Source organism: Zeus faber (assembly GCF_960531495.2).
Source record: "Zeus faber genome assembly, chromosome: 16".
NCBI lineage: Eukaryota > Metazoa > Chordata > Actinopteri > Zeiformes > Zeidae > Zeus > Zeus faber.
The window spans coordinates 3,792,540-3,805,005 of NC_137202.1; the positions used below are offsets into that span (position 1 = coordinate 3,792,540).

Consider the following 12,466-nt stretch of genomic DNA (forward strand, 5'->3'; position numbering starts at 1 on the left):
CAGTGTTAAAATAAATCATAAGAAAGGTCTTAAAATGTTGAATTGAACTTTCTGAAGCCTGCAGAGACCCTGTAGGAGGAGGAGGAGGAGGAGGAGGATGATAATGATGAAGGTTATTATTATTAACTACTGGTTGACTGACACTGACAAACTTCTCCCTTTTAATTGCCAGGTAACCATGAAAACACTGCTTTGGGGCGTTTTTGTCCACTTCCTGACGCTATCTCCCCGCTGAACTGTCACTAACAGTCAATGCCAATGGAGATCTCACCCGCCCGCAATTAAATGCTAGTGCTGGAGCAGAGAGTGCTGAGTTGGCCGAGGAGAAGGAAGAAGGGGACAGATTTGAGACGAGAGTCGACTCCGGAGGTCATTGGAAATGTCTCTTTGGATGATACTGCCCGTCAGTCTCCCAGCTCTGACCATCACTGGGATATGGGTTGTGTAAGTATTCCTTATATTTGAACTTGTTTTATTTAAAAAGTGTTATTTTTATTTTTTCTGTCCCATTCCTCCTACAAAAAGCTTAACCATACTCAGATAATAAGTAAACATCTCCCCTCCTCTTGCAAGGGATCTGGAAAATGGCCAGAGATGGCATACTATTTTCCTATTACATAATGAATCCCTTTCCATTTTCATAGTTTCATTGTATATACAACAAAATGGTATTGTAAAAGCCAAACCCAAATACTCTCAAACACAATGTTTTGTCCAGCCCAACCTCTTTGTACACAGTTTATCTCTGAAAATGGCTGCTTAAATTAAATACTAATTAAATTGTTAAATCGCACAATAGATGGCTAATATGAGGGCAATATGGTTGTGTGATCTGCTTTGGGTTTGTTATCTTGGGTTACCATCTATTGATAAGATAGATTTTCTATAGAGATCATTATTGAGTATTCACCTCACAGGATAGCACTACATATCCACTTTTTGTATTACCTGGAACCGTTGCAATTGCATGTGAATTAGCTTCCCTCCAAGAAGGGTTAGGGATAATAGCATTTCCCTTAGAGGTGGTCCTACAGCGTAACCTAATTATCGGAATCACAGCATAGCACTCCCACCTGGAAAAGAAGGAACTAAAAACTCTTCTCCTCCCTGCTCTGTAATTTTTCTGGGTAAAGGTACTGTATGTACTCCTTGCAAATGCACTCCGGGGTGGGGAGACAGATGGCCCTCTTCCAAATACATCAACGTAGTGTATATGTGTCTATATGAGCAGGCTAAGGTTCTGTATGAGACAGCAGGTAATATCGCCTTTTAGATCCATCAGAAGCAACGCAACTCAGAATGTTTTTGTGTGTGACTTAAAGCTGGAGAGTTTGTCTCAGCAAGGCGGGAGAAGTTTTGGTCAGACTCCTCGCACCTATTTCCTTCCCAAAGGGGTGCCTTGTTTCCAAGTGCAGTTAGTCTTTTTCCAAGGGCAGTGGAATGCCAAGAGATGTGATTTGTTCTCACACACACGCGCGCACACACACACACACACACACACACACACACACACACACATGCACACACATGCACACTATGAGCTAAGGGGGTGGGAGTTGGTTGTGTAAATACTGGGTTGGGCGACAGAAAACTAACTAGGGTTTTTCACATGGCATCTGACAATGTTGCCCAATGCATTAGCGCACCAGGCTGCGCCAGAGGAAGACGCCCATGTTCACCCAAGGGATTCTTACAAAGATCCCTCTGATTAAAGTGATTTTTTAACAAATGTTCCCCTGAAAGGCTAGTGTAGGTGTTGCCATGTTGCTCACATTGTTTATTTGTTTTCGGAACCAAGGCAGAAAGCTGTAAGGAAAGCCTGTAAGTCAATTTGGTCGGTGTCACCAGTGGCTGAAAATCAAGCCCTGGAAGACACTGAGCAAATGATGAAGAATCTTTAATCGTCACACAGCCTATGACCACAACAACACATGCATTCATGCAAACACACACACACACACTTCGGATGGTGGCCGTTGAAATGGGTCCTCTGCGTTTAACCCATCCTGGCTTGTCCTTCCTGCAGTGGGTAGTGTTCAATGACGCGCCCGTGCATCGCTGGTCAGATGATGATGTTGTGCATGTTTTTGGTGGAGGTCCTTACTGATGTTACATGGAGGAAACCCCATGTGAGCAGGGGAGAACATGTAAATTCCACACAGAAAGGCCCCTAATTGGGAGATAACCCGCCGGAGCACGGTGCCAACAGCGCCCCGGGCGGGAATCGAACCCAGGACCTTCTTGCTGTGAGTGCCACATCTCACTGGCTAAAAGACCAACTTGTGTAATCTTTGTGTATCTCAGTGTATGCTGAACTAAACTATTAGGTCAGTTTAAATGGTGATAAACTATGGAATATTTTGTTTATTAGCTGAGGATTTGTCATGTCTGTCTACTAGTCCAAAGTCTAGACTGCTCATGAAATAGTTTGGAATTTGTTGGAATTTTGAAGAGTCAGTCATCGAAAAGTGTGTTTCTTTTATTATACTTCACACTACCTACTATAGTTCCTGTTGACAAGATGTTCTTTGTTGTTTCTGGAAGCATGCGTATACTATGAGTTCCCATGGTAATGTTTTCTAAATGTGTCTCGTTATCCAACTTAAATAGGAAAATGTGGTCTGTTCCTCCTATATACTGCTCCCAGGCATGCAATTACAGCTCACCACAACTCAGCCTTGGCAGAGGCCCAATTATGTAAACAAATCTATTATTATTTAGCCTAGACCAAGCATCAAGCATGCTGATTTTGATCTACATACACACAGCTAAAAGGCCACATTATTTACAAGTGTCCTGGAGCTGTAACTGGTGTCCGATGAATGGTAGGATCTAGAGAAAACGCATAATGTGCATCTGAAAAAGTTTACTGGCTAGCAGGGCACGGCCGATTCCTGTTTTTTCCTTTTCTCATTTCAGTGAATCTTTTTTCAGTAGACACAGTTGGTTCTCCTTAGACATTAATGGTGTTGTTTTGGTGCTGTGCAGACGGCAGCTTTTGCCATCCAAATCTCCCGACGGCCATGTTCCACGCACACCAATGGGCTTCTCCACTGCATTATGTGGGAGAAACCCTACATGGAAACGTCTGTCTACCATCTGGTTTACACGTTCCTTGTGATTCATCATAAACCAGGCTGGAGAACACCTTGGAAATGGGACAAAAGCATGCACATACACATTGTCAACCATTTCCCAAATGTGGTTTTCCCGTTTCAATTAAGGGATTAAAGTGACAGTTGTGTTTTGTGGAGAATAGAGGTTTGGTCACTCCACTGATTTAATGATTGTGTTTATATGTTGTATCCATGTTGGTACTGTGCAGCTTTTTATGATGAGAATCTGATTTCAGCCACAAATATATCCTTAGTTTTTCTTGTTAATCCCTAATTACCTCTAATGATTGCGTTACCAAGTTAGTTGTAAGTTCACTGGAATGCATGTTGAGCAGTTATGTGTAGTAATGACTGTAAGGAATTGGCTTTTAAATACCTGATACCTTTGTTTTAATCCCCCTAATAAGGCGGAAATGTTACAAGCTAGATTTAGTGCTGTACCAGACCTAGTTTTTCAGCTTGATTCCTAATTCTGGAGCAGATAGAGAATCATAGAATCTAATTGAATTGAAATTGTAATTGGAAAAAAAGCACATATAATAAATTTCATCTAAGTAACTCAAGAGCTGTGTAAGCCATTATTCCTTAAATGTGGAGATTAAACATCATACTTTCTGGGAAAATTAAGGCATTTGTCATTGATATTGGAAAATGTATTTTCTTCTCAGAGAATTTATTTTAACCTGTCAGTCCCTGAACAGAATACTAGTATTTTCTCTCTATCAATTATATAGCTCCCATTTAATGATGTCAGAGATTGGGGAGAAATGAAATTGGGACCACCCCATTTGGACTTTTCTTTTTCTTTTTTCCAAATTGTTCGGTTTAAAAGAATGAAGTAAGTGAGTATGTAGCTTTTCATTAATGTTTTTGTATATCTCCTGCCCTCTGATGGATTACTGTGCAGTGTTGTGGTGTCTGAAGCAGATGGTGGAGTGTTTACCTACCATGGATAACAGGAGCCAGGCATGGTTCATCTATATGGGAGCACATGTTAACGCACGTTTTTGTCTTTAGGATAGCAGGTGCCTTAAGTAGCGCATGCATGTTTTTGTCTTTCTGTAGGTTGGATGGATGGATGTGCGTAATGTGTTTTCAGGGGGAAGGTGAACACGTATTCATGTGTCTGCACACAGCTTTGCGTGGCCGGCAGGTTGGATGCTACCAGCCATGGAAACACTCTTAATTGCTGCTTAGCCTGTTACTGACCCCAGTGCTGCATCTTATCAGAACAAACAGTCTGTCTCTACTGGAGTTTAAAATAATATGTACAGTATGTTCATTCATCAATGTGGAGGAGTGGTTGTAGCTCACATCTTCTGCTCCATTTGCTGTGCCCACTTTGCTTTCTTCATTGTCGCCCAACCATGATTTTTCAGTTGACGATTAATTGTCATACAAATAAGCGCGATTAATAATGTAATTGTCTTAGTATATCATAGTATATGCATATAAACTTGCAATAATGACAATAAATAAAGCAGCAGGCAGTAATAGACAGGGTCCAGCTTATTTGTTTTAGGCAATTATTCGTTTTCTTTGTTTTATGTTTTACTTGACGTATAAACATCAAACATCGTGGAGTTAGGCTGTGTAGTTATGTCCATAGAATATATATATTTTTAATTTTGTGACCGACCTTCAGACTGACCTGGACATGTAAACATAACGTAATTACGTCCATGTAATTTCATGAATTAAACTTTCATGGCATTACGTATTAAGCACTTCCAGTTCAACCAGTCAAACATCGATTTTAAGTGTATGAGAGGGGTCGGTTCTAAATAATTGTTCTAAATTTCTGAGTTTATATTTTTGATATTATATGTAAGTTCCAAAGTAGATTAATTAGTAAATTAGCACAACAAATGACAAAACAACTAAGATAATTATTTTATGAAACAGTTTTCCAAAACAGCTAGACAAAATAATGAAAACAAATATCATAGTAATTATAAAGATCACATGTCAAATAATCAAAAAATTTTATAAAAATGGCAATCTTAAGAAAACAAAATAAATGAAAAACAGACATTGTATGAAATTGTCAACGTAAATAGATTTGATCAACATTATGTTATGTCATTTTTTAACTAAAGAAAACAATGTTTAGGAAGTGAATTTTTATAACGACAGCTTGCTATTTTCCATTTATCTGGTACGTAAACTAAGCCATCTCAAGAAAGGTAAATAAAGAAATGATTCACCTTCATTTGCTTTTTTTCCTCTAACTTGGTAATGTCACTCACCATATTGTTGTTGGTGTACCTGACACTGAAGTGGCTTCAAGTGACTTCAATCACACTCAGCTTTTCCATTAGTGTTTTTTCATCTGATGTTTCTTCAGTACTTTTTTCTTTTTTTTTCTTTTAATATTGTGAATGACCTTGACGACTTCATTTTTGGACAATGTCTTTTATTTTCGGCTATTTTTAGGCATCTGTAAGAATAACAAATAGCCAGGTTGGACATATTTCGGCGTCAGATGTAGTGGCTCCTCTCTGTAATATCTATATGTAATATATATGTGGATCTATTTGGATGAAACTTTAACCACAAGGTCTTTGTGAAAGCGCTGGTCAAACAAGACATCAACGGGCTGGACCCCGAATGAAGAAGAGATATTAATTAGCATTGAACATTGGAACATAAAATTTGGGGTTGGCTCTGTTAATTTCCATAGCTGATGAAATGCGCCAACTCTGTAGCGGTAAAATAATGAATTTTAGTCATTAGTTCAGCAGTGTGTTTTGCTCAAGTTTTTCAATGTATGCCATGTCACAAAATCAAAAAGTTGTCTGGCTGCTTCATAAACACAGTAAACTATTTCATTATAGGCTCTGTTTTGCATCCAGCTAACTTGGGATGAGCGTTGACATTCATTTTCTACCTTGTAACCTTATTTTAGGGCCATTTCAAGGTCTAAATAAATATTATAGATTCATGGAATAATCAATTATCAAAACAAACTGTTTAGGATGAAACTTGCGTGTGTGTGTGTGTGTGTATACGTAGATAAAGATGTATATAGTCTGCTCTCGACTGCACATCTGGTCATTGCCTTTTTTGGCAGATCCCTCTGGTCAGTGAACTTACTCAATAAACAATGTTAGTTTATCAAGTCATTCACATCAGTTTGAGCGACCTTAAGCGGTTTCTAAGTTTAGGGTGACTTTACTGGAAATGGGCCTTCCAGTTATCAGGGAGCTGTGTAGGTAGGCAGCGAGCAGCTGCATGTTGATGACCGGTCAACATGTCAGGGTTCTATTTGTTCATTTGGATTTGTAAAGATTTTGAGCAGCGATTGCAGGTAAAAGGGTACTACTAAAGGGTCCCAAAGAACAACCTCGTTCAGTGGGTACAAAATAGGGGGCAGGTGGTGGGGCAAGCCATTTGGGGGTGTTTCAGTGTATCAAAAGTAAATTAGCCACCCAGTCATTTACTAGAAGCTCCGTGAATAGTATAGTAAGAAAACTGCCAAATAATTCAACAGAGCAACGTTTCATCAGGTTATGTATCCTCGGACAATATCTTACCAAACCTATGATGTGAGCACTGCATACCAAAATGTAACAGATGCAATGTTAATGCTATGAGCTGTTTGGAGCTGTGGACTAGCATATTGCTTATCAATAATACCACGATTCAAAGGTACAGTAACCCTGATAAGTTATGAAATGGATGATGCACTTTACTTGTTTCAACAATATCTTTACAAAATATGTCAGATAGCTCCCTCTGTGCGGTGTGGTGATATTGCTTTGAGTCATTTTGTGTTCACAATGGCATCGTTGGGGCTGAGTGGATCAATCAATTAATAACTGATGTCCACACCACCAGTAACCTCCAGTCAACATCAAATACCCAGACAGATGATGATGTGGACAAAAGGCAGTAAGTGATCAATTATAGCTAAAGCTTTTTGGTGTAATTGAGAAGCGAGAGATGCATTCCCTTGTATTCTTTATTACGATCGTCAGGGAATTTCCGAAATTTCTGTTACGATTATTGCAGAAGTGCAACTCATTTCACAGCAAAATCCCCTCGCCTAGTCTTGTTGGTAATCACACCTTTTTCTGTCACAGGTACGCCATGGCTCTGTACAACCAGCACGTCTGCCCTGTGGATAACTGGTACGTGATGACCTCTCCACCGTTGTAGGGCTGGGTTTTGGGCAGGATCTTGTGCTTTTATTTGATTGCTACACAAAGCGTCACGATTCGATAGAAAGCGGTTGCCTAACTTCCAAGCAAAGAATTGCCATTACATTTTTCAACTCGATTCAGACATAGAAACAATTGAATTGTATTGATTATTCCCTATTGGGTTGTGTTATACCTCTATAGTAATGCCTAGCTGTCTCAAACAAGTCCCAACTGGCCATCCTCCACACCTTCCCCTTGACAAACACGTAATTTATGAATAACCGCACGTCACCGGGGTCTCAGACTAACCACAGTGACGCAAATCAGTCAGCGGCTCGTCAGTTCAACGCGACCCAAGCTATCTGTTCTCTGCCTTTTGTTGTTCTTAATGTAGAATCTCAGAAGGAACACCTAGCCAGTCTCCTGGGCCCTGGGCTGTTTTATTCAACTCTGGGTTAATCTGTACATGTGGAGCTACTGTTTGACCAGGATGGCCATTCCCCGACTCTCTGTTTCGCTGACCCTAAAAAGAAAGGAATGTCCTGACTGCCAGCCCTCCACAGTGCAAACGACGACATATGACATTTACTTACTTTAAATTTCTTTATACATTTCATTGGGGACGTAACAGGAAGAGAAAAAGCTTCATCCTGAAAGGTTGCATTGAGGAGGAATTGTGTTAGTAGTTTGATAGTTTATTTATTACTGTATCAGCCTGTAGTTCACTGGTTCACTGGGAGCCCGAAATTTTACCGCACGGCTGATTTAAAAGAAGCAGGCGGGACTCGCAGCTCCTGTCTGTCAGACTCATTTGCACTCACCATAGTGTGACTGACTCAGTCGGATGCCAATCAGCTTGAACTTAGCTTAGCATGTTGCTGACGGCTTCCTGGGTGGAACTCACGCTTATAAAATTTGGCTCTGCATTACGTTCATCAATCTTCATACATAGGCATGCTGCATAATTATTTTAGAATAAAATTATTTTCTTTATAAAAGCAAAATTTGATCTTCAAAAAGTATTTTTCCCAAAATGAGTCTTGAAAGGCTTATAGTCAGGGTCGTATTTTATTCTGGTCAATAAGGTATGTCTCTCTCTCTCTCTCTCTCTCTATCTCTTTGCATGTGTGTGTTCTCTAGGTTATACAACCAGTCTTGTGAAGAGGAGCTTTATTTGCAGAGTGGGCCAACACTATGCTGCACCCTCGACAATGTACCTCTCATCAGGTTAGTGCAATCCCACCAGCCGCCCATGTATCGGTCTCTGTCTCTCTGGTGAAGGAAAACAGGAACACCAGGTCATTGTTTCTCAGGACGTACATCACCACCTCGGTGACAGAAATGTGTGTGTGTGTGTGTGTGTGTGTGTGTGTGTGTGTGTGTGTGTGTGTGTGTGTGTGTGTGTGTTCTGAAAATAACTTGCGGCGGAAATCTCCTGCCTGCCACCGTGGCAGTGGGGATGACAGGCAAAGCATGGGTCTGCACTTGCCAAATACACACGCACAGGAATTCCCTCGAGAGAGAGGAGTCGGCTTTCATTTTGGGGGAAATGGAGAGCCTCCCACTTCTTTTGTTGAGCTTTTTGGAACATCAAGGGCCAGACGGAGAATGTAAATACTGTGGTTTATATCAAAGACTCTGTGGATGTCAATACGGACTCGCTGTTTAACAGACTCGTACTTTCCTGCACACACGCAGGTTCACATCTCTGGCTTTGGTTTACATTTCAGCACGTTATTTAGAATAGTACACAGGGATGTTTTTACTAATTTACAGTGGCTAATCTGTGTAAACATTATGTAACAACTGGATATTTCAAGTGTCAAAAGCACATAACAAACACCACACTTTAAAATATAAAGGTGCTCTCAGGCTTGTAGTTTCTGTGTAAATTGTTCTCACCTACAGAGGTATATACGTATAAGAGGCATTTCAGAGTTTTATACGTACACTATATAATTTATATAATTTATTTTTCTATCTATAGACTCAGAGTTGATCTAGAGCAGGGGAAGCAACCTTTAACACTTTTTTGGCTCTGGGCAACTAAGATTGTCCAGTATCATTGAATTCTCGGTTTTCCTCTGAAACTATTCTTTTTTCACCTCAGGCTACTTTTTTCAGCCATAGCTAGCTAATGGAAAACTGGTCACGGCGGGGGGGGGGGGGGGTCTGTACTGGCGTACTGACTGAGACAACGGTAACTGTTAGTTTCAGCTGCATCAGAACATAACAGGGCATGGTAGCCTAGCAAGCCAGAAAAATACTAAAACCAAATAATGACAATCAAAAAATTCCTAGATATTTTTATTTTATTATAGCGAGGGAGCCAGTGGGGAGGGGTTAAAGAGGTGTGTGTGTGTGTGTGTGTGTGTGTGTGTGTGTGTGTGTGTGTGTGTGTGTGTGTGTGTGTGTGTGTGTGTGTGTGTGTGTGTGTGTGTGTGTGTGTGTGTGTGTGTGTGTGTGTGTGTGAGTCAGCTGAGAAGGCTTTAGCTTTATGTGGGTGTGAACCAGGGCACAGGGTCTCCTTGCCCACCTCCCTTTTCCTCCTCTCCTGCAATATTGAGTGTAAATATACCCAATGGGGCTGCTACAGAGATCAAGTTAAGATAACAGGCTATTTAAGATGTCAAAGCAGCAGAATTTTACAGAACAGTGCCAGTAAGCTCAGGAGGTAGAGCTGGTGGTCTAGTGATCTAAAGGTCGCTGGTTCGATCCCAGGCTCCTCCTGCTAGCATGCTGTAGTGTCCTTGACCAAGACACTTGACCCCTAATTGCTCCTGATGGCTGCGTCCATCGGTGTTTGAATAATTGTAAGTCGCTTTGGATAAAAACGTCTGACTTAATGTAATGTAATATAACGGGGGGGACAGGGGGGTTCGGACGAATAATTGTGGCTCTGCGCCTTGTTTGCTCCCTCTCTGACCGTACCAGCTGTGCCCACGGTCGCCAGCGATGGGGCGCCTGTGATTGGTGCGCCAAAACAGTGTGTTTTTATTTTGGATGTTGGCTATTTTATTTGACTGTTTCCTTATGGAACCAAAGCAACGTGCGTGATGGGTACACATTCACTCTCTTGAGCCCTTGGCTGCATTCACATGGAACATGGGAGACGGCAAACGGCTCTTTCTGTACGTCATGGGATAACGGCACTTTCTGAACTGCACGAGGGAGCGAGGGGGAGGTACCGTGGTAAAACGTTATGATATGTTGCTAAGGGAATGTGCAAACTCCCAACACTCCCAATAAAAATATAAAAACTAAATTATTTTGTCTATTATTACATATATAGGGTTCCTGCGCATTATGGAAAAGTATGGAATTTGATTTTAGTAATTTCCAGGTCTGCATAATTATGGAAAAAATAAGAGTATGGAAAATATTTGTGCTTCCAGACTATTGCCCCTATTCTCTTTTCTAAAATATAAAATTATCTATTCCTAAAATAAATTGACCATACAAGCATCTTCATGGCATTTAGAGAAGGCAGCCAGTGCAGCCAAAATGTTTACCACCTGTGTGAGAGAGCACGGGCCAGAGTGGGCTTGATGTCGTCAAAAGAAAGGCACAAAATATGGCTTGCAACTGAACGCACACTCTGACTATTTGGCGCTGGAACGCCTCCAACTTTCTGCGTAGGAGTGTGGACTGAACGGCCACAATGGGTGAATGCAAGTTTTCTCAGGGCTGGCTTGACAAATTCTGGGTTGCACTTGTTCTGAGTTTGGTATTAATTGATTTGTATGAGCTACAGTACCTAGCTGTAATCTTCTGGCAATTATTTAGCAACAAAATAGCTTGGGATGTTAACGAAATAGTCTTTTGTTAGTCGAAGTGTCTGAGGCATTTAGAAATTAGTCGTTAATGTAGATCTACCGGCAAAAAAAACACACTAGGTATATGTGTGTATGTGTGTGTATATGTACATACATTTGCATCCCTGAAGGGGATCTTAACCTTTTCGCAGCCCAGATTTTGACCTATTGCCTTCTCTCACCTTTCTCCTGCAGTAAGTGTGGGACTCTGCCTCCTGAGAGCTGCTTCTTCAGCCTCATATGCAGCACAGGCTCCTTCATGGGTAAGAGAGACACAGACACACACACACACACACACACACACACACACACACACACACTGGCGGCATTCGCTTTGTTGATAGATTTTGGTGCTGTTCTGTGGTTTTATCTAACAAAACATCTAAATTTTCTTGCAGAAAAATAAATATTAGATTTGAAGAGTTATGTTTCGATGGGAGAGACTATTATGATTGATTTTTATTTGCCCATATCATCCATAATAATCTGTTTGTAGGATAAGCCTTCAGACATTGGCATCTAACACATTATTTCCATTCCGAGCATGAAATGCTCATTTGAACACCGCCATAAAAGAAGCTTTTTTTCTAACTAGTAGGAAGCAGAATTTTTATCAGCCTTCATTTAACCTGCTTCACATTAGTTTTTAAGCCACATATTTTATTTTAGCAGATATGGCAGTGATGGCTGTTTTGAACAATCTATTGGCTCCATGAGCCCGTTTCAGTGGTCCGTCTAGATTGTTTCTATGAATCACTAAGGGAATGTTTATATCTCAAGATATCTCAAAATAGCAAATAGAAATTCTCATGGAAAACCACAAGCCCCGCAAGTTGCTAAGAACCTTTCCAAAAGCCAGGCCAGGAAAAGCCTGAATGTTACTGGAACATGGGTTAAAAAAAGAAAAAGTTTCCCCCATAACTCAAACCCCCACATACAGACATTTTCACATGAATAGAATTTCATAATATTTGGAGGTAATGCTTTGGGCGCAGATCACAAAGTTGATTTCATTTTAATGTGTCTAAGTCCAGTATTCTCTCTATGTCTCTATGTCTCTATGTCTCTATGTCTCTATGTCTCTCTGTCTCTCTCTCTGTCTCTATGTCTCTCTCTCTCTCTCTCTCTCTCTCTCTGTCTCTCTCTCTCTCTCTCTCTCTCTCTCTCTCTCTCTCTCTCTCTCTCTCTCTCTCTCTCTCTCTCTCTCTCTCTCTCTCTCTCTCTCTCTCTCTCTCTCTCTCTCTCTCTCTCTCTCTCTCTCTCTCTCTCTCTCTCTCTCTCTCTCTCTCTCTCTCTCTCTCTCTCTCTCTCTCTGTGTGTGTGTGTGGTTGAGCCTTCCTGACTGCTTTGCTTCAGTAAATGTATCCCATGTGTGTTGTCAGGGAGGGGC

At 40.9% G+C, this 12,466-nt stretch overlaps 1 protein-coding gene across 1 annotated transcript in view; it reads left to right on the plus strand.

The window, feature by feature from the left end:
* Positions 1 to 364: 364 nt before the first annotated feature.
* Positions 365 to 12,466, plus strand: part of LOC307242587 (transmembrane protein 150A) — a gene marked incomplete at its 3' end in the record, with an annotated part of 30,105 nt that continues 18,003 nt past the window's right edge. Inside the window, exons 1-4 of the mRNA XM_080017096.1 lie at positions 365 to 444; positions 7,202 to 7,249; positions 8,402 to 8,488; positions 11,272 to 11,339. Of these exons, the coding sequence (XP_079873222.1) occupies positions 380 to 444; positions 7,202 to 7,249; positions 8,402 to 8,488; positions 11,272 to 11,339 (268 nt within the window). The 5' untranslated portion in view covers positions 365 to 379. The remainder of the gene's footprint in view (positions 445 to 7,201; positions 7,250 to 8,401; positions 8,489 to 11,271; positions 11,340 to 12,466) is intronic.